At 48.0% G+C, this 24,039-nt stretch overlaps 1 protein-coding gene across 1 annotated transcript in view; it reads left to right on the top strand.

The window, feature by feature from the left end:
- The window catches only part of HID1 (HID1 domain containing), a 61,973-nt gene that overhangs the window by 34,682 nt on the left and 3,252 nt on the right, over nt 1-24,039 (top strand). The window contains 12 exon segments of the mRNA XM_044296132.1: nt 1,823-2,045; nt 2,128-2,184; nt 3,617-3,757; nt 3,887-3,977; nt 4,094-4,245; nt 4,349-4,427; nt 8,620-8,784; nt 8,983-9,210; nt 10,011-10,144; nt 15,058-15,129; nt 21,885-21,976; nt 23,339-23,497. Coding sequence (XP_044152067.1) covers nt 1,823-2,045; nt 2,128-2,184; nt 3,617-3,757; nt 3,887-3,977; nt 4,094-4,245; nt 4,349-4,427; nt 8,620-8,784; nt 8,983-9,210; nt 10,011-10,144; nt 15,058-15,129; nt 21,885-21,976; nt 23,339-23,497 — 1,593 coding nt within the window.

Raw genomic sequence — 24,039 nt, forward strand, 5'->3', positions numbered from 1 at the left:
CCTTAGAGGCTAGAACTCCTGTCCTATTCACCCTGATAGAGCTCAGGGAGATTACCATGGCAACCAGGGCTTCAGTAGCATCCTAGCTGCCATGGTAACCTGATTGGGGCTCCATTCGGAAGCTGCCACTGCCACCAATAAGATTACTGAGGAGGAGGGGAGGGGACCCTGTGACCAATGCCACCAATGATTATAATACTAGGATTGGGTGGGGCACACTGCGCCACAAATGATTATAAATAAACCATTAATACAAACGTAGGCTGCGGGTGCCAGCAGTATCACATACCCGGCCTCTATGACGGGGCAAGGCGATCCGCCGAACCGCGGCAATTAACTCCTCAGGTGCCACACCCAAGGGGTTGATTGCCACGGATCAGCCCTGCCTTGTCATAAAGACTGGGTATGTGATACGGCCGGCACCTGCCGGCGCAGGGGAACGTGATGCACGCTGCAGGCAGAGCATGCTATATTAGCACAGTGGGCCCCGGCACTTACCCTGGTATGCCAGGTGCCGATGCCAGCCCTAAGATCTAGGCATGTAGACCTGAGTTAACTTTCATTAATGTCCCCTGTCTTTTAAAAGACCGTTTCTATGGCTTGACTGTCTTCCTTTTAGTATAAACAGAAAACGGGGGGGGGGCGGTCCTTCACACTGCATTAGGCGGAGTGAGATAACGTGTCTCTCAGTAATCCAATCTGATTGGCTGGCAGGGAGCTGCTGGCTACAGCAAGTGTGTATAGGAAGTGAGGGAAAGCAGTTTTGGCCTCAGAGAACTGGCAGAGGACAAATCTTGAGAAGATCCTTATATTGTAGAGCAGGGATCAGCAACCTCTGGCACTCCAGCTGCTGTAAAACTACAGCTCCCAGCATGCACATTTACTTTGCTGTTCTTGTAGCTTCCATAGAAGTGAAAGAAGGATTCTGGGAGTTGTAGTTTCAAAACAGCTGGAGTGCCGAAGGTTGCTGATCCCTGTTGTAGAGGTTATAACAGCCGTAACTAAGGGAAAACTCAAGGAAAACAGTGGTAAGAGAAGAAACTAAAGTTTGCTTTATGCATAATGCTTTATGCTCGTTTCCATCGCAGCCTACTATTTTCATCCATGCGACGGGGAGATGCAGCTGCGGCCATGCCGCAGCATCAGAAGCGACGGGTGGTGGGAAGTAAGGTAATTGCTATCTTTGTGAGGGGCCCGGGCATATGGGGGCGCATTATAGACAGATTGTGGCATTTTCCTGAAGTTGCCACATGGAGGAGCTCGGTGCAAAGAGATTTTACCTACTTCCGTTTAGCGCAATGGTAACTATAAATTACTGTGCACTGAGCTCCCCCTATTGGGCTGCAGGCAGTCAGTTTGGTAATATGTGAGTGGAAGCAGAGAACAGCAGAACATCATAGGAGGGGATATATCATTGCATTGATGCCAGTTGACTGGTGTAAATACATTGAGAAATATGGAGTGCCATATTAATGTAGCACCTGTTCCAATGTTTCCTCAAATCGGGTATGCGATGCGGTGTTCCCCTTGCGTCACGTGACCCAGTGACTTGATGCAAGCGGGTACATGGCCCCAATCACGTCAAACGGGAAGTTTTACAGCGAGGACTGGAGCGTGTCGGCTTCAGTGGAAACCCTGGAGCAGGATGCAGGTAAGTATGCTTCCATCTGCAGATCCCTTTGCATGTGGGGTGTTCTGGCCAAAAGGCTCCCTGAAGGTAGAGAGTCCCTTTTTAATAGGGGAATCAGACCTTTTGTTTCTCAGCACTTACGTATTTTATGGCCTATTTTTAATTTTCTTTTGCTCTCGTTCCTCTCTGCAGTCATGCCCTACCCCTCTTCACATCCCTCTTGAATGTGGTGTGCGCATATGACCCCGTTGGTTATGGAATTCCTTACAACCACTTGCTTTTTTGGGATTCGCGCGAACCGATGGTCGAGGTCTCTGCGCAGTTGCTCATTGTCACCTTGGACTCGGACCCCGCTGTCACATCTAGTCCCAGCATGGATGGAACCACTACTAGTACTGCAATGGATGAGGGCGATGTACGTTACCGCCATACACAGGGCACCTAATCTCTTCACTACCGCTTATACCGTAGACTAATCCTGTTCACTGTTCTCTTAGAACCCAGCACCGGACAATCTGTTTGTGAATTATCTGTCGCGGATCCACAGGGAGGAGGTAAGAGGATGCTGCATGCTGGTTGGGTGTGTGGTATAAATCTAGTCAATGAGGTTGTCCAATTTGGGCAGTTATGACATGTCCACAGGATGGGCCATAGATGTCCTATAGGTGCAGGTGTGGTCGCGCATATGTGGCTCTCCTTTACCTTCTATGAGAGTTCCTGAAAGTAGCCAAGCACACCTACTCGGCTACTTTCCTATTTGCTTTGACCGCAAGACTGGGTCCCGTTCTCGAGATAGGTGCAGGTCCCACCGTTGGAGCTGGAGACAAATTTGGTGCATCTGTAAGTCTGTTGCTTCTTTATTGAGATATTGCTACAATTTTTATGACACCCCCCTTTACTGGGGTAAGATTGCGACAATTTTTGCGACTTTAAAGGGGGTTATCTGAGAGTATAAAATTCTTTCCCATATGCCCGGGTCCCCCACACTGAATATACTTACCCCACTCCCTTCTCCCAGTGCCGCTCCTGCCCCCGCTGCTTTTCCCCGTGAGCAGATGAAAACATCCGTTGTCGGGAGGGGGGCCGGGGTAGCAGCCAGTGGCAGACGGGGACGGGGATAAGCCTCCCTAGCACCTCGGGTGACTTCCATTAGCTCGACAATTGAACCACGTCCACTTTTCTAAACTGGAGCAAGTATACAAATGCAAAATGTGGCAAAATGTCAGTACAAATAAACCCAAAAATTTGCAAAGTCCTATTTTGAGTCTTTTTGAAGCCAGAATTCTGGAGTGTGGGGAAAGACAATTCCTCCCCTTTACAGCCATCTTTTTCTTATTTTCATTAAGCTTACTTAATTAATAAATAAATATATATATGCAAAAACACAAATGCAATCGCACTCTGCAACCAGCACTCTGCCCTGCCTCTATGCTGGATGTTGAATAAGGCATTGGTGTACATTTTGGCCAAAGCGTAATAAGCCACTCGCCACGTCAAGGTCGCCTCCATGAGTGGTCCCTAACACTAGTTCCTACCTGTTATGGACCATGTCAGCCACACAAAGTCCAGGGAGCGCAGGTGCAGCATGCACGCCAAGCACACTCTGCTTTTAACCCCGTCCGGTGCCATTACAGCTTTCATCGGATCCAGGGATGCAAGTACCAACATGCATGCTGAGCCCACTATATACTTCTCCTGGAGCCAAATGGCTACTGGTAGGCGCTATGAGAGCAGACTCGGTTTTATACTGACTTTAAAACCAACCTCCAGGGCAGACTAAAAGGTCAGGTGTGCATGACTGCTTGGAGATCGCCTCGCCTCCAATATATACTACAAAGAGAAAAATGTGGGGGGTTCAGCCAGCACAACCCTGTTTGCAGGTGCACATTGCTATGGCGAAATACACATACAAACGCAAAGATATATATAATATATAATTTTTTTTTTATATTGATGCTGACCCAGGACCTTATTTTTAACTCCTAGGACTTCCAGTTCATCTTAAAGGGACTCGCCCGCCTTCTGCTGAATCCACTCACTCAGACATATCTGCCAAACTCCACCAAGAAGATCCAATTCCACCAGGAGCTGCTCGTTCTGTTTTGGAAACTGTGTGACTTTAACAAGGTCAGGACTTGTTCTTATTGCAGCTCTAAGTCCATGTTGGACTGTAGTCCATAAAAGATGGGGTGCACTGGGTGCCACACGGGCTGGGTGCTTGGTCTCTCACCATTACTGTCTCTCTCACCCCCACAGAAGTTCCTGTTCTTTGTTCTGAAGAGCAGTGACGTCCTGGACGTTCTGGTTCCCATTCTGTACTACTTGAACGATGCACGAGCGGACCAGTGTGAGACTGCACCCCCGTTGTTTCTTTCCTCACCTCTGCTCGCCCCTCACCCTGGTCTTTTTGTCGCCTCTTCTGTCACGCGCCGTGCCTCCTGCTCACTGTGTTTCTTCCTGCAGCTCGGGTCGGTCTGATGCACATCGGCGTTTTCATTCTTTTGCTGCTAAGTGGCGAGAGGAACTTTGGCGTCCGCCTCAACAAGCCCTACTCTGTGAGAGTCCCGATGGATATCCCCGTGTTCACAGGAACACATGCAGACCTGCTGATTGTGGTGAGCACCAAGTTTTACATCTGGGACTGATGTCTGCAACGTAGGCAATAGGTCGCTTTATATCTCTCCATCAACTACTATATATTTTTTTCCCCCTATGCAGATTTTTCACAAGATCATCACCAGTGGACACCAGCGGTTACAACCCTTGTATGACTGCCTGCTGACCATCATAGTGAATGGTACAAGGATGGGGATAACAGAACGGGGTTTTATCATGATGACTTCTTCTGCACGTGTAGCTGTTTTTCCTGAAAGATCTTCAACCAGACATTGTGTCACATGGTTCCAGGGGTGACCGGACACTCCACAGCCGGCACAGTGCTCTAAATCTGACCATAGATATTAGATAGCTTTTGGCTGCTATAGGCTTTGGTGTTTTCCGAGACTTTAATACTGATGATCTGTCCTCTGGAGAGGTCATCAGTATCCGACATCCGGGACCTCTGCCAGTCAGCTGTTTGAGAAGGCATCGGTGCTCGCAGTAGAGCCGCTACCTTCTCTCAGCTTCTCCTAGGCCAGTGACGACATCGGTCGCGTGTCTAGGCGCAGCTCAGCCCCTTAGAAATGAATGCGGCTGCACAAGATACCAACCACAGCCGCTATACAATGTGCGTCGCTGTGCTTGGTGAGGTGCGAGAAGGCCGCGCACTCAGAAGAGCGCCGGTGCCTTCTGAAAAAGCTGATCACCCCACCGATCACATACTGATGACCTATCCAAGGATAGAACTTCAATATTAAAGTCCTGGAAAATCCTTTTAACGTGAAGGATGGTGGGAAATGAACTGCAGACAAACACCTCAGGGGAAACAATAGAACATGTAGAAAATCCATTGTGCGTGATCATGGTTTCCTCCGGTAGCAGGTGAAGGAGTTTCTGTCGGTGGAATCATCTGGCAGTAAATCTGCGGCCAGCATAAGGTAGAGGAGGGAAGGAAAGGGCAGGGTATTAGTATATTAAGCTGTATGGATGCGGGAGCACATGGAGGGTTGTTTTCGATCTGCCATTCTGGCCCCAGTGGTCTCTGTTACAGCACTGATCCCCCCGACTGCTGTACATGATCACTGCAGCCAGTCGCTGATCTCAGTAGACATGTAAAGTGGTTGGGTATATCATTGCTGTGACAGGACCCGTACTGCAGCGATGACATGTCCGACTATCCCAGGTGACTGCTGATGCTATTGATTAGCTGCTGTGATCACATGGAGTAGTCAGGGACATAATTGCTGCCGCACTGGAAACAAAGCCCCCTGGACCACTGAAATGGCGGAGGTTTGAGTAGGACAGTAAGGCTACATTTTTCATCATTTCCAGTCCAATTTTTGAGATCAACAAAACTCCTTTAACTAATGAAATGCTAAAATTCTTTCTGCTACCACTAGGGGGAGCTCATTGCACATGATTTTATTATTGAGCTTAAAGAGGTACTCCCGGCTTTTAATATTGACCTTTCTTCAGGATAGGTCATCAATATCAGATCGGCGGGCCTCCGACCCAACACCCCGCCTAACTATGAAGGGAAGGTGCGTGCAGTGTGCCCATGCCATCTCCCGTCTCTCTACCTGCTCACTGCTGCTATATCTAGGGCAAGCAGAAGAGAGATGGGAAACGACACGTCCGCACTGCGCAGCCATTCCCTTCATACAGCTGATTGGCAGGGGTGCCGGGTGTCGGACCCCCACCGATATCTGATATTGATGACCTATTCTGAGGATAGGTCATCAATATTAAAAGCCCAGAGAAACTCTTTAAAGGGGTTATCCCACATAGCAAAACATTTATGATCTATTTAGCGAATAGGTGATCAATGTGTTATTGCTGAGGGTCTCACCCCTGGGACCCTCACCGTCAATCCCAAGGTGTATTTGTCATCACGGTCCCATTCAGACTCCTCTACCATGGAGGGCTTGGGACTCCTGTTCTAGCGATTGAAAGGGTCCCTGCGATCATCCCCTACCCTGTGGATATGTACGGTGATTAATATTTTTCATCAGACGACCCCTTTAATGCTGTGTATATCCCTATGCTAAGTGCGCCTTCTAGTGGTGGCAGTCTGTATTGTATCAAAGAACTGGTGTGAAGGGAATCGGAGAATTTGGAGTTCTGTAATGGAAAACCAGAGCTGTGACCCCGGTAAAAATGCTGTACCTATGCAGAATAAGTAAAATGAAATTATAGGTACACGTTCCTGCCCTATACAATCCCCGTTAACCCTTTAACTATTCAAGACTATATAATCATAACCTTGGGGTACTTTCACACTAGCGTTTTTGTTTTCTGGCACTGAGTTCCGTCACAGGAGCTCAATACTGGAAAAAAACTGATCGGTTTTATCCTAATGCATTCGGAATGTAGAGCAATCCGTTCAGGATGCATCAGGGTGTCTTCAGTTCAGTCCCTCTTATGTTTTTTGAACAGAGAAAATATCGCAGCATCCTCTCCGGCCAAAAATCCCGAACACTTGCCGGAATGCCGGATTAAGTTCCATTAAAATGTATTAGTGCCGGATCCGGCTTTCCGGTGTGCGCATGCGCAGACCTTTAAAAATGCAAAAAAATAAAAATACCGGATCTCTTTTTCCGGATGACACCAGAGAGACGGATCCAGTATTTCAATGCATTTGTCAGACAGATCCGGATCCGGATGCCATCAGTTTGCGTCCGGATTGCCGTATCCGGCAGGCAGTTCCGGCGACGGAACTGCCTGCTGGTATCCTCTGCTGCAAGTGTGAAAGTACCCTTATACTAAAATTATGTAATAGGCAATATTAAAGGGATTGTCCAGAATTTAAATCATGGATGCTTTCTTCCAGAAACAGCAGCATGGTTGCCCATTGGTTTTATGTGGTATTGCAGCTCAGCCTCGTTCACTTCAGTGGAACTGAGCTGCAATACCAGACACAACCCATGTATAGGTGTGGCGCTGTGTCTGGAAGAAAGAAGCCATGTTTTTCTAATTCTGGACAAACTCTCTAAGGGTGCCTTAACATCCTGCGGATTTTGTTGCAGAATTTTCCAGCGACTGAAAATCGGTTCCATTCACCTGTATGAGACTTGTAGAAATCCATGTGCTTGGCACCCCATTCAAATGGAGCTGATTTTAAGTCATGGAAAATTCTGCTACACAATCTGCAGTGTGTGAAGGCTCCCCAAGTGTTTACCACGACCACCCTAGACATCCAGGTATGTCCGAATGAATATCTTCCCCACCAGAGACACTAGGACTAGGATTAGCCTGCTAAACCACTCTAGATCATATATTGAGGGAGCTGTGCACAAGGAAACTCCTTTAAAAATCCCAAATTTGTCCCTTTTAAGAAAGATTGCTTTTATCTTTTGTCCATTAGGTGGCGCCTAGAGCAAACCTGACAAGGTTACATACCGCAGCTCTGTCTGTGTCAGAAGCGTTTGCAGAAGGTTAGGGCCAAACAACATCAGGTGTCGGCCGACCAAAAACATTATGTAGTTTGCTGTCGTGCGACCAGTTTAGGCAGGGACTACACAGTGACACGGCCAAAGATTACCATGTCGCACTTTCTACACCAATTTAAGTGAATTTTGCTGCGACACGACCGTAGAAATAAACCCAACCCTTCTGGATTTCTTGTTGTGTTGCGGTTACATTTACTTTGCATCCTGACCCCATTCTCTGACATTAATTGTAATTACTTGTGATGTAGGCAGCGCGGCACTGAGATCTGTGGCCAAAAGCCACCATGCCGCCCCAGCTTTAAGGCTTCATGCACACGACCGTCATGGTTGCATCCACTACTTTGCATCCTGACCCCATTCTCTGACATTAATTGTGATTACTTGTGATGTAGGCAGCGCGGCACTGAGATCTGTGGCCAAAAGCCACCATGCCGCCCCAGCTTTAAGGCTTCATGCACACGACCGTCATGGTTGCATCCACTACTTTGCATCCTGACCCCATTCTCTGACATTAATTGTGATTACTTGTGATGTAGGCAGCGCGGCACTGAGATCTGTGGCCAAAAGCCACCATGCCGCCCCAGCTTTAAGGCTTCATGCACACGACCGTCATGGTTGCATCCACATTTCTTTGGAGACCGTTGACTTCAGTGTGTCTGTGGTCCGCATTTTGCAGCCAAGTATAGGACTTGCTCTGTCTTTTTAGACGGACGTACGGATGCGGAAAGCACATGATGGGTGATGCTTGTGCTATCCACATGACTGTTCCAAAAAAATATAGAACACGTCTGCAACTTCTGTTTGTTTTTTTTGTAACAAATCTGTTGTTCTCCCTCGTGACGCTTGATCTCACAGGGCTTGGTAAATGAAGGATTTTTTAAAATTCTTGATATTTTTGCAGTGCTCGTCTTGTGCTCACGTTTGCTCTCTTTCATTGTACAGTATCTCCGTACTTGAAGTCTCTTTCCATGGTGGCATCTAACAAGCTTCTACATCTCCTGGAAGCTTTCTCCAATCCATGGTTCCTCTTCTCCTCTCCCCAGAATCATCATCTTGTTTTCTTCCTTCTTGAAGTTTTTAACAATATCATCCAGTATCAGTTTGACGGTGAGTTTCACTTACTGTACTTCTTTTTTTGTATGTGGTTTCTTAGAGACATGTCAGGAGATTGTGGACTCCAGGTGCTAGACGCCTATTATTTGCTGGGAAGAAGGGACCTCCTCTCTGACTGTGAATGGGGACTCATTTTTTTTTTCTGTCCCTTTTTGTATTTATATCTTTCTATTCTTTCTTATTACTTTCCAGGTAATTCTAGTCTAGTTTATGCCATCATCCGGAAACGTAATGTATTTCACCAATTAGCAAACCTCCCATCAGACACTTCGTCCATCCAGCGAGCACTTCAGAGAAAAAAGAAAACGGCTGAACCCTTATCACGCACCAATTCTCAAGATGGAGCATCCATGGAGGGCTCCCGGCCTGCTGCCCCAGCAGAACCTGGCACCCTAAAGACCAGTTTAATAGCCACCCCTGGTAAGTTTTCCTTGTGACTATACGGGTATCTTGTATCTCTATAGGACATTTACTAGTTCTTTTTTCCCCAAACACCAGTGATCCTTGGTTATCATGTGTACATTTTACCAAGAAGTAAGCCCCTCTCAAGTGCCCCTTTATTGGTCCTGTGAAGGAGGGTCCTCCATGCCAGTGGACTCGCTATCACCATATACTACTACTAGGAGCTTACTAGTGACGATCAATTAATCAGTGTGGCTGCCTCATTCCATTAAGGGGTTGTCCTCAGACTACACCCTTTAAAGCGGTTGTCTCACTTTACTAAATGGCATTTATCATGTTGAGAATGTTGTTACACGGCACTTACTAATGTATAGTGATTGTCCATATTGCCTCCTTTGCTGGCTGGATTCATTTTTCCATCACTTTATACACTGCTCGTATCCATGGTTATGTCTATCGCTGCAGTGCAGATGCTTGGTGGCTGGGATGGGAGCTGCTGCGCATGCGTGCCTATGTGCGCTCCCAGCCATTAGAAAGGACGGTGCTTCTTCCTATAGTGTGCAAGCATGACCGCCGCTGATTAATAGTAGGGTGGTCATCACCCCTGGAAACGACCAGTGTATAATGTGATGGAAAATGGTCCAGTAAAAGAAGGAAATATGGATAATAACAATACATTGCTAAGTGTCTTGTATTAACTTTCTCTACGTGATAAATGCCATTTGCTGAAGGGAGACGACCTCTTTAAGTTTGTTTGATCTTGTGCTAACGTGTCCATCAGTCTTGTTAAAATTCATTATGACTGTTCGCCCAAACAGGTATAGAAAAGCTGACAGAGAAAGCCCAAGTATCAGAAGATGGGACTTTACGAGCTGTTGACCCTGAAGCTCCTTCATCACCTGGAGAGAGCAGCCAGTCTCGTCCATTGAGCGACACAGAGTCTCAGAGTGAGGTGTGTGTGTGACCTCATTATATCTCCTTCCTTTCCTACATTCTCTCTCATTGTACACTACCGGAAAATGAAAAAAACTCCTGGAAAATGTCATGAAATTCAGCTGAGGTTGATCATGTATAAACTGTTCGTGGTGCTTGGTCAGCAGCCATTATTACTACCAAGGGAAAACCTGCTTTCATCAATGAACATTATTGTTCGCCATTGATGGCTGAGGAGAGCCTATTGCCATCAGGACCAGGTGTCAGGGTGTGGGATGCTATTAGCTGCTGTGGCCGTTCCTGTCTAGGATTTGTGGAGGGAACATTGACCAGCTTTCGGTATGTTCAGGATATCGTGGAACCAGACCTACTGTCTTTTTTGACTCGGGAGACGTGCCCACACACTGCCCACTCTACGCAATGTGCTCTTCAGGATATCCAGCAGATCCACTAGTCAGCTCGATCCCCAGATAGAGATTGTCTGGGACTGGATGGGGCGACGGATCGTGTACAGCAGCCAACAACCACCTTGGCTGAACTACAGGTCCAAGTTGAAAAAGCCTGGAATGACCACAGGAGGATATCCAGCATCTGCATGACCATTACCATGCCAGAGTGGTCCCCTGTATTGCAGCAAGGGGAGATGCCACCCACTATTAATGTGATCCTGCCTCAATATATACCCTTCTGCAGAACCCCAAAAAAAGGGGGCACCAGCTTGGTTGTGCGATCATTGACCAAGCACCACCAGCCATTTATAATTTGTCAGTCTCTGCTCAATCACATTAAGTTTTCTCATCCGTGTCATTGGGGGACACAGGCCTTGACCATGGGTATAGCTGTTGCCGCTAGGAGGTGGACACTAAGCACACAAAGTGTAAGCTCCTCCCTCTTCAGCTATATCCCTTCCTGGAGGGACTAAGCTAATCAGCTTTAGCTTAGTGTCTGTAGGAGGCAGACCTTCCTGCGTTGCAGGTCTGCCAGTTTACTAATTTTGTCTCTTTTTTTTTCCCCTTCTAGCGGGAAGATTCAGGCAGTTTTTTAAACAGCCTCCACTCCCAAGCATTAGACGGGAGACCAGCGGGTCACCCAAACCCCCTGCTCGTTCCCGCTCTCCGGAAGAAAAGGAAGACCAGAGGTTCCCGTAAAAAAAACTGTCTCCTGCCAGCAATCGCATCACCACGGCCGCTCCAGTGAAAGTCCCCTCTGTTTACGGTGTAGTGTCCCTCACCAAGGGGCCCCACACCGAAGGTGGTCATTCGGCTGGAGCCAGGGGGGTGGAAGACTTCGGACAGGTGAGTAGGAGACTGCCCACAGTGCCCCCCTCCAGTTCCCTTTCCTCCCCATGTGTTATGGTCCCCATGTGGTCGCCCTCTACCATGGGCAGTAATTAAGTGGCACCTGGTGCAAGGCTCAGAGGACGGCTCCGGTTGCGTGGCCGCACGATATAACCGCTTCCCCAGGACCGCCGGGGCCATTAGTAATTGAGGCCCCTGCTTCATTTGGGTCCTACTACTGGGGGCGTCCGTTTCCACAGCGGTGTCCTCCTGAACGCACCTGGGAGAGGAGGGGGGCGGAATTTCCTCCTGAGCGCCACTTCCTGGTCGGCGTGTCGGTTCGGGGGCAGCCGAGGCCATTGTCAATTGAGGCCCCGGCTTCTGTGCGGCTTATTTTTCCCTGGCCGGCGTCTGGGTTCGGCCGGGGATGCTGACGTGTGTTTCGGCACAGGGGGGGGGGGGGGGGCAAGAGATAATGGGTGGGCAGGCATCATTTTGGGGGTGAGGCTTATGTTCTCCCCGCCCCCACACCAACAGCAGAGCAGGGGAAGAGGAGGCTCCGCCCACTTCCGGGATGTTAAGCACCTGGCGGGATGCTCCATTTCACTACTAATTTGTAGCCCTCCCGTTTGGCCTGGCCACGGCTCCCCGGGTCTTTACGAAGGTTCTGGCGGCAGTCATGGCTCTGCTGGATGCCAGGGGGATCGTGGCTATCCCTTACTTAGACGACATCCTGGTGAAGGGTCTGTCGTTCAAGGGGACGGTGGACAGCTTGAACATTGTTCTAGACACCCTGGAGCGCTTCAGATGGATCCTAAACAGGCAGAAGTCTTGTCTTTATCCATCACAGCGGTTGACTTATCTGGGCATGGTACTGGACACTTGTCAGCCCATAGTGTTCTTGCCTCCGGAAAAACTATCCGCTCTCCATCTTCAGATTCTCCCCTTGTTGTGGCCAGCTCTGGTTCCCATTCGTCGCTGCATGCGGGCTCTGGGGCACATGGTCTCTACCTTTTGAAGCAGTTCCTTACCAAAACGCTTCAGCGAGCCATTCTGTCCAGCTTGGATCGCTCCCCAGCCTCCTTGGATTGGCCAATGCGTCTCCTTGCCCCAGTGCGCCGGGCCCTCAGATAGTGTCTCCGATGTTGATGTCGGGTCGTTCGTTCCTCCCTTTCCTTTGGAAGATGTTAACAACAGACGCAAGCCTCAAGGGTTAGGGGGGGAGTGTTGGAAAATCTCTCTGTTCAAGGGGTATGGTCACACGAGGAGCGCTTCTCTTCAATCAATGTTCTGGAGTTGAGGGCGATTCGTCTTTGCCGGGCTCCATTGTGCCGACCATCTCAGGGGTTGTCCGGTGTGGGTGCAGTCCGACAACTCCACGGCGGTGGCGTACATCAATTACTAGGGCGGCACCCGGTGTCCGGCAGTCATGGTGGAGACGGCGCTAATGCTCAGCTGGGCGGAGAAACCTATTCCGGCACTGTCGACGGTTCACACACCCGGCGTCAACAACTGGATTGCAGACTTCTTCAGCCGGGAGCGTCTCTATCCTGTGAGTGGGCTCTTAACCTGCAGATCTTTCGGGCCTTCTGCGAGAGGTGGGGTCAGCCGGATGTGGATCTCATAGCCTCACGCTTTAACAACAAGGTCGAGGACTTCGTCGCATGGTCCAGGGACCCCATGGCCCTGGCATCTGACATGCTGGTGATCCCGTGGAGACGGTTCACGTTTCCATACATGTTCCTGCCTCTTCCTCTCATTCTGCGTCTTCTCCGGAAGATCAGGTCCGAGGGACTGCGCGTCATTCTCGTGGTCCCAGATTGGCTGCGCAGGGTGTGGCACACGTCCCTAGTCGCCCTTCTTGCCGACGAACCTTGGCATCTGGACCTGCTATCACAGGGGTTAATCTTCTGCCTGAATTTAGGGTCGGTACATTTAATGGCATGGCTGTTGAAGCCGCCGTACTGAAAGCTCGTGGGTTTTCGGATACAGTGTTCCAGACCATGATTCGGGCCAGGAAGCCCTCGTCTTCCAGACTCTACCACCGGACCTGGAAGTCCTACTTTAGCTGGTGCGAACGGCGACGGCTGTCTCCCGATCGCTTTTCTTTGCTGCGACTTTTGGCTTTCCTGCAGTCGGGCATGGACTTGGGGCTGGCTCTCAGCTCCCTCAAAGGGCAAGTGTCGGAGCTCTCCATTCTTTTTCAGCGAAATTTTGCTTCGCTTTCGGCGGTTCTGACTTTTCTTCAGGGGGTGTCGCATGCTGCACCCCCTTTCCATCCTCCGTTGGATCATTGGGATCTTTAATCTAGTGCTCAACGCTCTCCAATCTTCTCTGTTTCAGCCTTTGCAGCACGTGTCGCTGCGCTTCCTGTCTTATAAGGTGGCTTTTTTGGTTGCAATTACTTCTATCCGTAGAGTCTTGGAACTTCCGGCTCTGTCATGTCGGTCGCCCTTCCTGATCCTCCATTAGGATAAGGTGGTCCTTTGCCCTGTGCAGTCCTTCCATGCCGAAGGTGGTTGTCGGCATTTCATCTAAATGAGGAGGTTATTCTCCCTTTGTTTTGTCCGGACCCGTCTCATCTTCGGGAGCAGTTGCTCTATACCCTGGATTTAGTACGAACCGTGAGGGTTTATCTGTCCGAGACGGCATGCGGACGGATTCCCTGTTCGTTATTCCAGAGGGGCTGAGACGAAGGCTGGCAGCGTCAAAGACTTCCATTTCCCGATGGATTTGTTTGGCTATTGTGGAAGTGTACCGCGTTAAGGATCGGGTCCCGCCCTTCCGGGTGACTGCTCATTCAGCTCGGGCAGTGGGGGCTTCTTGGGCGGTACATCACGGGGCTTTGGCCCTTCAGGTGTGCAGGGCGACGACCTGGTCGTCTTTGCATACTTTTTCCAAGTTTTACAGAGTGCACACCTTTGCATCTTCTGATGCTTCTTTGGGGCGTAGAGTTTTGCAGACAGCGGTTCTCTGATTGGCAGGGGGGTTGAAGTTAAGCCCACCATTGGGACTGCTCTGTAACGTCCTATGGTCAAAGCCTGTGTGCCCCAATGAGACGGACGAGAAAACTAGATTTTTGTACTTGCCGTAAAATCTGTTTCTCTTCCATTCATTGGGGGACACGGCTCCCACCCAGTTTTTTGTTTATGGACCTTTTCGGGCCTGTGTGGTTCTGGGTTTGCACATAATGTGATTTTCTTGTCTGGCTTCTCCTACTGCCTTTGCAGTAAACTGATTAGCTTGGTCCCTGCAGGAAGGGATATAGCTGAAGAGGGAGGAGCTTACACTTTGTGTGCTTAGTGTCTGCCTCCTAGCGGCAACAGCTATACCTATGGTCAAGGCCTGTGTCCCCCAATGAACGGAAGAGAAACAGATTTTTACGATGAGTACAAAAATCAAGTTTTTCAGGTCTTCCTTTTTCATTTTCTGGTAGTCTATTTTAAATTTAGATTTAAAAAAAAATAATTGAAATTCATAAATGGTACAAAGCAGATGTATACGCAGATAACGTGGTAAGAGACGAGAAGAACAATTCTCTCTGGATGAGGAATCGTATATATGGTCTAGCTAAACAACACTTCTGCATCTGCAGACTTGTACTTGACTCGATATATGGATTTTCTCTTATCTGTGATTTCATTACTTCCCGTAGGAGTCTGCAAAAGGCCGGCAGAGCAGACGACACTCCAGCGTCTCCTCTCAATGGAACCCATCTACAGACTGGGTGAGTCAGGATGATGGGGAGGAAACAGATAAGGGGTTTGAGTCACTAAAATAGGATAATATGGACATTAACGATAAATGGTTAGTGTGCTCAGAGGTTTGTACTTCTCATGGAGTAGTGGTTCTCATTGAAGAGACTCAGCGGGTGTGCAGTCATCAGGCAATGCAGAAGAAAGAAAAATGTCCCCCCCTCCTCCCCTCTCTTCTCATTGGTCTGGCGGTATCACATACCTGGCAGCTGCCCTCTATGACAGTGCGCTGCGATCCGACGAACCGCGGCAATTAACTCCTCAGGTGCCGCATCTGAGGGGTTAATTGACGGGGATTGCAGCACTATGTCGTAGAGGCCGGGTGCCGGGTATGTGCTACTGCCAGCACCCGCATCCTACATTTGTATTACCGGGTTAGTTATAGTTACTGGTGGCAGTGGCCACAGGGTCTCCTCCTCATTGGTGGTGCATTGAGTGGTAGCTTCCAATCGGAGTCCCAGCAGTGAAATTGTGGGGCTCCGATCGGTTACCATGACAAACCAGGATGCTACTGAAGCCTTGGCTGCCATGGTAAGCTCCCTGCTGCTGTGTGCAGAAAGCACAGGGCACAAGGGAGAGTGTAACATTTTATTCAGCCTAGTAAGGTGAATAGAACAAGGGTTCTAGCCCCCTAAGGGGGCTCATAATTAGTAAAAAAAAGAGTTTAAAATTATTAAGTTTAAATCACCCCCTTTCCCAATTTTACATATAAAATATATAAACAATAAAAAAATAAACATATTACAGATCGCCACATCTGAAAAAGTCCAAACCAATAAAATATTAAATATCTCCCATGCGGTGAACGCTGTAACAGAAGAAAAATTAAAACCATGCAATTTTGAAATTTTTTAGTCGCCTTGTTCCCCCAAAAAATAGGATTGGACTATTCTATTATAGGCCGGATGTTCCATAAAATGCAGAATGCACGCGGCTTTTTTGGTGTTTTATTTTTTTCACGTGGTATCGAGTATCGCAATACTTTTTTTATGGTATCAAAATCTTGATATCATGACAACCCTAGTAAGTATAATCTAAATGAGGGGCCTAGGCATTGGGGGGGCATGTTTTATAGTTTAGATAACACCTTTAATTTACTGATATGTGGACAGTTGTTAAATTATGGGTGTAAAACCTATTTAACTGATAGGAAGAGGGAAAGGGGAGACCCCCTGGGTTATTCGGTGAGGGAAAAGCCTTAGGCTGTTAGAATGAAAGGTTTGCACCAAATATATTGGGTGAAATATGCAGTATATGAACTGAGAATAACAGACTTAGCTTGGGATAAAGGTTGTATAAATATATTAGTTCACTACAATTTCATGCCCGTGAATGAAATTTTAAAGCGCACAACCTCCCCTGGCAGAGAGCCTCATAGTCTTACTGCTCTTACAGTAAAGAATCTCCATCTATGTGTCTTTACTCTAGATCACGGGTGTCAAACACAAGGCCCGCGGGGCGAATCCGGCCCGCCAGACCTAGTCATGTGGCCCGCGTGGCCGCCGCCGGTGTTCCGGAATTTTTTGCTACCCACGTCACTTCCGGTAGTGACGTGGGAGGTGTGTCACTCACCTCGGCTCCTCATTGGCTCTACCGGGGGTTTGGTGGCGCAGGCGTGGAGGATTCAGCCGTAGCGTGAACGCGCCGAAGGTAGCAGAAAATTCCGGGCCACTGCGCATGCGCGATAAAGACGGCCGAACGTAGCAGAAAATTCCGGCTTCGCGCATGCGCAGTGGGCCGGAATTTTCTGCTACCTTCGGCTCCTACTGCGCCTGCGCCGAACCATCTTGTTTAGCAAGCAGAAGGTAGCAGAAGATTCCAGTCTACTGCGCATGCACGAAGCCAGAATTTTCTGCTACCTTCGGCTCCTACTGCGCCCAGGACCAATAAGATTTGAACTACTCTAGGCGTATGGGGCACTATGGGTGGCACTGATATGGGGCACTATGGGTGGCACTGATATAGGGCACTATAGCTGACACTGATATGGGGGCACTAGAGCTGGCACTGATATGGGGCACTAGAGCTGGCACTGATATGGGGGCACTAGAGCTGGCACTGATATGGGGGCACTATGGCTGACACTGATATAGGGGCACTATGGCTGACACTGATATGGGGCACTATGGCTGACACTGATATGGGGCACTATGGCTGACACTGATATGGGGCACTATGGCTGGCACTGATATGGGGCACTATGGCTGGCACTGATATGGGGCACTGATATGGGGGCACTATGGCTGCCACTGATATGGGGGCACTATGGCTGCCACTGATATGGGGGCACTATGGCTGCCACTGATATGGGGGCACGAAGGCTGCCACTGATATGGGGGCACTATGGCTGCCACTGATATGGGGGCACTATGGCTGCCACTGATATGGGGGCACTATGGCTGCCACTGATATGGGGGCACTATGGCTGCCACTGATATGGGGGCACTATGGCTGCCACTGATATGGGGGCACTATGGCTGCCACTGATATGGGGGCACTATGGCTGCCACTGATATGGGGGCACTATGGCTGCCACTGATATGGGGGCACTATGGCTGCCACTGATATGGGGGCACTATGGCTGCCACTGATATGGGGGCACTATGGCTGCCACTGATATGGGGGCACTATGGCTGCCACTGATATGGGGGCACTATGGCTGCCACTGATATGGGGGCACTATGGCTGCCACTGATATGGGGGCACTATGGCTGCCACTGATATGGGGGCACTATGGCTGCCACTGATATGGGGGCACTATGGCTGCCACTGATATGGGGGCACTATGGCTGCCACTGATATGGGGGCACTATGGCTGCCACTGATATGGGGGCACTATGGCTGCCACTGATATGGGGGCACTATGGCTGCCACTGATATGGGGGCACTATGGCTGCCACTGATATGGGGGCACTATGGCTGCCACTGATATGGGGGCACTATGGCTGACACATTGTCAGTGTTATCCAACACATTCCAGAACTGTAAGGGTTACATAGCATCATAAATTAGTATAATGCTATGTGACCCCAGTCAGCGCTTGCAGGTCAGGCCGGGAGCTGCGATGTGGACAGGCTCCGGGAGGAACGCTCATCTGCAGGGGTGTCAGAAATAAAGGTTGTGCTGTTTGTCTTCTGAGGCTCTGGCCCTGCCTGCAATCTGCACTGCACGTGGCACTTGATAAACTATAACATCTCCCTGTTGCCCCCATACAGTATAACGTCACCCTGTGGCTCCTGCCCCCATACAGTATACAACCGTATACATCCTACAGATACAACCGGCCCTTTGAGGGTGACCAAACTGCTGATGCGGCCCCCGATGAATTTGAGTTTGACACCCCTGCTCTAGATGGACGTTTCTTTGTTAAAAAAAAACATTGGTCAAAAGAATCAATCCTATTAAACCAGCCACAATTTCTGGTAGGGTTGATCCTGCTGACTAAAACAACATCTGTCTTCTGTGGGCCAGTCTATGAGAAATCAGACCTTTATTAATTATGCTTATGAGGGCTTTAGTGCACCGGGCCCTAACTTATTGGAGCACCTCAGCTGTTCTGCTTTCCACCCTTAGCCACTCTCCATGACGGACAGGGCCAGGCATCCTCTCTGTCCTCTTGACTGGCCTTGTAATACTGTACATGCGCCGTTAAATCAATTGGTGCATGTGCAGGACATCTCTGTCTCCCTGCTGCTGAGATGCTAACTGCGCATGTGCTGGGTGAAGATTCAGTGGCGCAGGCATGCGATTGTAGGGCCAGGCAGCAGGACCGTGATGATGCCCATTCCTATCAGTCCGGGAGAGGAGGAGTGGCTATGGATGGAAAGCTGAGGTGCTCCGAAGAGCTAGGGCCCGGTGCACTGAAGCCCTAATTAATAGCTGATTTCTCATAAACGGGGCCACGTATTTTAACACAAGAGGTATTGATTCAATCAGCAGGATAAACCCCACCAGGCAGTATTCCTAGTTTAATAGGGTTAATCCTGCTGACAGATGCTCTTTAACAAAGAGGCATTCATCTAGGGAAAACACTGGGGATTCTTTACTGTAAGAGCAGTGAGACTATGAGAGAGGAGGTTACGATGGTGGATTCTTTAAGGCTAGATTGGTCACACTGCCATCTCTTCTGCTGAGATTGGGCACTTGAAGACCAGACCTGCACCTATCATACTTTCATCATCTGTCTAACTTTCTTGTGGGATGTAGTAGTTTGAAGAGACGGTAAGTTTAGGACATGGCGGACAGTTGCCTTCTTCAGGAGCACCATGTTATATACTGTTGGGCCTGAAGAAGGAGTGGTTGGTCACTGTTCCCAAGCGATCTCAGCACTTATACATCACCTACCAGGACAGGTATATGACAATGCTCCTGTCATAAATTCTAGCGCTCTGCGGATTTCACAGCGCAGCTCATCACTTTACAAACACCGGCTCCTTTAGATGTGACTCGGAGTGAAGTCCAGCAGTAAAATCCCATGTATCCCAAAATAGTAAAAGAGGAAGTGGAACATATTTATCACCTTAACAAGCCTGGATCATCATGCAATGCGTGGAGGTTACTGGGGATGTCTCATTCGGACATTTATGGCATAGTGATATCTGATAGGTGCGGGTCCCACCTCTGGAAACTGCATTTATCTCAAGAACGGGGCCATGCCATGTACAGAGAGCGCACTGCGCATGCGCGGCCACCCCTCCACCACTATCTTCAGGAGTCTCATTGCAGTGACTGCAGAAAGCCATGGATATGCATAGCTTGCTTCCCATTCATGGCAGGACCCCATTCTTGATTATAGGTGCCCGTCTCAGACGTTTATGGCATATCCTATTTATGTCCAACTCCTTTAAAGTGTGACACTGATGGCATATGACTAGGATGAATTCCTGGCTCTTCCTCTTCAAAAGAGGACTTGCTTAGGCTGGGTTTGTTTTCCGTTCTTCTGATCCGTCAGAAAAATAGATTTAAAAAAAACGGATCCTGTCTTTTAAGCGTCCATTATGCTCAGTTATGCACATTTTGCATCCGTTTTAACCATTTCCATCTGAGATCCTTTTATTTTAGATAGAAAAAAAAATTCATAAAACAGATGCAAAATGTGCATAACTGAGCATCAAGGATGCTCAAAGTAAAGGATCTGTTTTTTTTTGTTTTGTTTTTTTCTGTTGTTCTGCTGGATCGGAAAACGAAGCGGTGACATGTACCCGGCCCTAGTTTAATATCCGATGGTCATTTAGAGGGATGAACGTAGTGAATATATGTGCATGCTTTGGCAGTGGATGATACATACCGAGTAGTATATATGTTCCTGTCGGGGGAGAAAAAAAACGGAAGTTACTCCGTGTGCATTCCTGTTTCCGTATGTCTGTTCCGCAAAAATATAGAACTTGTCCTATTATTGTCTGCATTACAGATACGGATAGGACTGTTCTATTAGGAGCCAGCTGTTCCGCAAAATACAGAATGCACACTGACAACATACGTATTTTTTGCGGACCGCAAAATACATACGGTCGTGTGCATGAGCCCTAAGGCTGAGTTCTCACTTCAGTTATGTGGTTAGTTATTTCTATCATTTAGGGCTCATTGAGACGGCCGTATAAATGAGTCTGCATCCATTCCGCAATTTTGCGGAACAGATGCGGACCCATTCATTTCAGTGGGGCTGCAGAAGATAAGGACAGCACACAGCGTGCTGCCTGCATCCGTGGTTCTGTTCCGCGGCTCAGCGGAAAAGATAGAACGTGTCCTTCTTTTGTCCTCCATAGCGGACAAGAATAGGCATTTTCTATTATGGTTGCGGCCAGGTGTGGTCCGCAAATTGCAGGAGCGCACACGGCCGGTATCCGTGTTTCGCGGATCTGCAAAGCACTACGGCTGTCTGAATGGGCCCTTATTGTAAGCCAAAACTGGGTACGAGTAAAAAAAAAAAAAAAAACACAGAACAGGAGGACATTTCTCCATTATACCTTCTCTGTGTAGGGTTCACTACTGGTTTTGGCTCACAATCACGGATGGAAATAACTGACCAAAAAACTGAAGTGTGAACTGGGCCTCACTTTGCTGATTTAGCTTCCTGCATCGTATTGGTCATTGTTTGTACTTGTTTTTGACTATTTTTATATTAAAACGTTAATAAAAATCTATCTGGTAAAAAAAGGTATCATATATTATTACTATGAAGTACGGTAATTGCATGTCATCACTTTTGTCCCTTTTCTGACCACCGTCCTAATACATTTATACTGTTGGGACACTGGAGAACTTATTGCAAGATATGCAATGATCAGAATGATCATCCCTGAGAAAAATCAGCAGAGAGGTTTTTTAAAGGGATTTTCCAGGGCTTAGGATAGGTCAACAATATTGTTGGTTGCCGACTCGGCTGTTTTAAGGGGCTGCAGTGCTTAGGTGAGCGGTGCAGCCTCTTCATGATATACCAGGAACAGCATGGTATAGTGGCTGTGCTCGGTATTGCAGCTAGGCGCCATTCACTTGAATAGGACTGAGTTGTGCAAAGGCCATGTTACAGATGGACGCAACTGGCCTATAAAGAAACCGTTGGCTGACTCCTGGCACTGATATTGATGACTTCTCCTAAGACCCCAGAAAACCTCTTTAAATGTAATCGTGGCCTCCATGTTGGTATGTTCTGGTCAGAGACAGAAAGTCAATGATGCATATGGACCACATGTAATGCAACCTGTCAACTATTGGTTATTACCCACAGGTTATGTCCTGGAAGGTGAAGCTGCCCCTGCAGACCATCATGAGGCTTTTGCAGGTCTTGGTTCCACAAGTAGAGAAGATCTGCATTGACAAGTAAGACTGGGCTGGGGACAGAAGAGCCATACCTGTGGTGCCATTGGTAGTGCGAGCAGTATAGGGAAAGAAGGGAGTAAAGCTGGTTAAAAAATATTTTGGCTAAATGCGTCCCATACAGTTGCATTGTAGGTGACCAACTTCTGCAGCGCTCCTTTTATTTAACCTCATTGAGCCCCGGAGAGTTTTTCTTCATTTTCTTTTCTCACTCCCTTGCTTTCGGAAGCCATAACTTTTTTTTTTTCTCCATTTACATAGCCGTATGAGGGCTTGTTGTTTGCAGGATAAGTTGCACTTTCTATTCGCACTACATAATATTGCATATGATGAAGTGGGGAGCTGGGAAAAGACCCAAATGGGGTGGAATTGGGGAAATAAAAAAATGCTGCTACAGTCTCACAAGTTTTCTTTTTACGGCGTTCCCTATGCGGTAAAACTGAACTGTTACCTTCATTCATCGGGTCGGTATGATTACAAAAATACTACATTATTATAGTTATTCTTTTGTTTTGATACTGAAAATAAAATAAAAGTTTGGATATTTTTTCTCTTTTTAACACCATATTCTGACCCTCATAACTTTTTTTTATAGTTACGTCTACAGTGCCGTGTGAGGGCTCATTTGTTGTGGGACCATCTGTAGTTTTGACTGATACTTTACTGTGTATGACTTTTTGATTAACTTTTTTATAAATAAAAAAATTGGCAAGTAAAGTGACGAAATAATGGCGAATCAACCATTTTGATTTTTTTTTTCTGTTACGCCGTTCGCAGTATGGGACAAATATTTATTTTAATTTGTCCAGGTTCAGAGCTGAACCTGGACATATCCCCATTTTCACCCAGGCAGCCCCCCTGATATAAGCATCTGAGCATTTCATGCTCCGATGTTCTCCTTTGCCCTGCACTGAATCGCGCAGGGCAAAAGCTTTTTTCTGAAGATGCGGTGATGTCACTGGCTCTAATGGGCGGGCTTTAGCGCTCCTCTAGCCTGTAAAACGGCTAGGGCAGCGCTAAAGCCCGCCCATCAGTGCCGTGACATCACTGGTAACACTGCTTGGTGGAAGCCTCCTTCTAGCAGTGTAAAAATATGAACAGACAACCCTTGCCCTGCACGATCCAGCGCAGGGCAAGAGAGAGGATCGGAGCATGAAATGCTCCGATGCTTGTATCAGGGGGGCCGGAGGGGTGAAAATGGAGCTATGTCCGGATCAGCTCTGAACTCGGACAACCCCTTTAATAGTATGGGTGTTTTCAAACGTGGCGAGGCCTATGATGATTTTTCTATTTATTTATTTTCATTTTGGGAAAAGAGGCGATTTGAGATAATGAATTTTAATAGGAGCATTCTGTACTTTGCAGGGGACTGACTGATGAGTCTGAAATCCTAAAGTTTCTACAGCATGGGACCCTGGTGGGGTTACTGCCTGTGCCTCACCCCATTCTGATCCGCAAATATCAGGCCAATGCAGGCACTGCTATGTGGTTTCGCACGTATATGTGGGGGGTCATCTACCTGAGGTGAGCATGTTATACTAATGTAGTAGAAATATGACTAACACAGTGGATGTATAGTGTAACTTATTAGGATGTGCAGTTTAATTCAGACTATTGGTAACGCCTGCTCAGTGCATGACCGCAGCGAGGAGGAGGTTGAATGGAGCGGTGGATCCTGCTTGCACAGTGCTGTTTCTGGCAGCTTCATAGTCATTTAATGGAGCGACAGGGCACATATGTCACCACCACTCCATTCATACTCCTCCTCACTGTCGGCGCATTTGGGACCCCTATTCTAAGGATCCATCAATAAGACCTTTATTACCTATCCTGTGGATAACTGATACATGTCTATGGGACAACCCCTTTAAGGGAGTCCTGTTATATGTAACCTGTCCCTACCAACATAAAAAATTCATAGAGGTCTTCCTGTGTGGAGGATGGTATTTGATGTACAGATTCCTAGGGGGCATGATAACTACTGCCCAGGACTTGAATGTCTACAGGGAGAGGACCTGTCACCTCTCCTGACATGTCTTAGTATCTACTTGCATTCCCCTTGTGAT

Source organism: Bufo gargarizans, chromosome 6 (assembly GCF_014858855.1).
Source record: "Bufo gargarizans isolate SCDJY-AF-19 chromosome 6, ASM1485885v1, whole genome shotgun sequence".
NCBI lineage: Eukaryota > Metazoa > Chordata > Amphibia > Anura > Bufonidae > Bufo > Bufo gargarizans.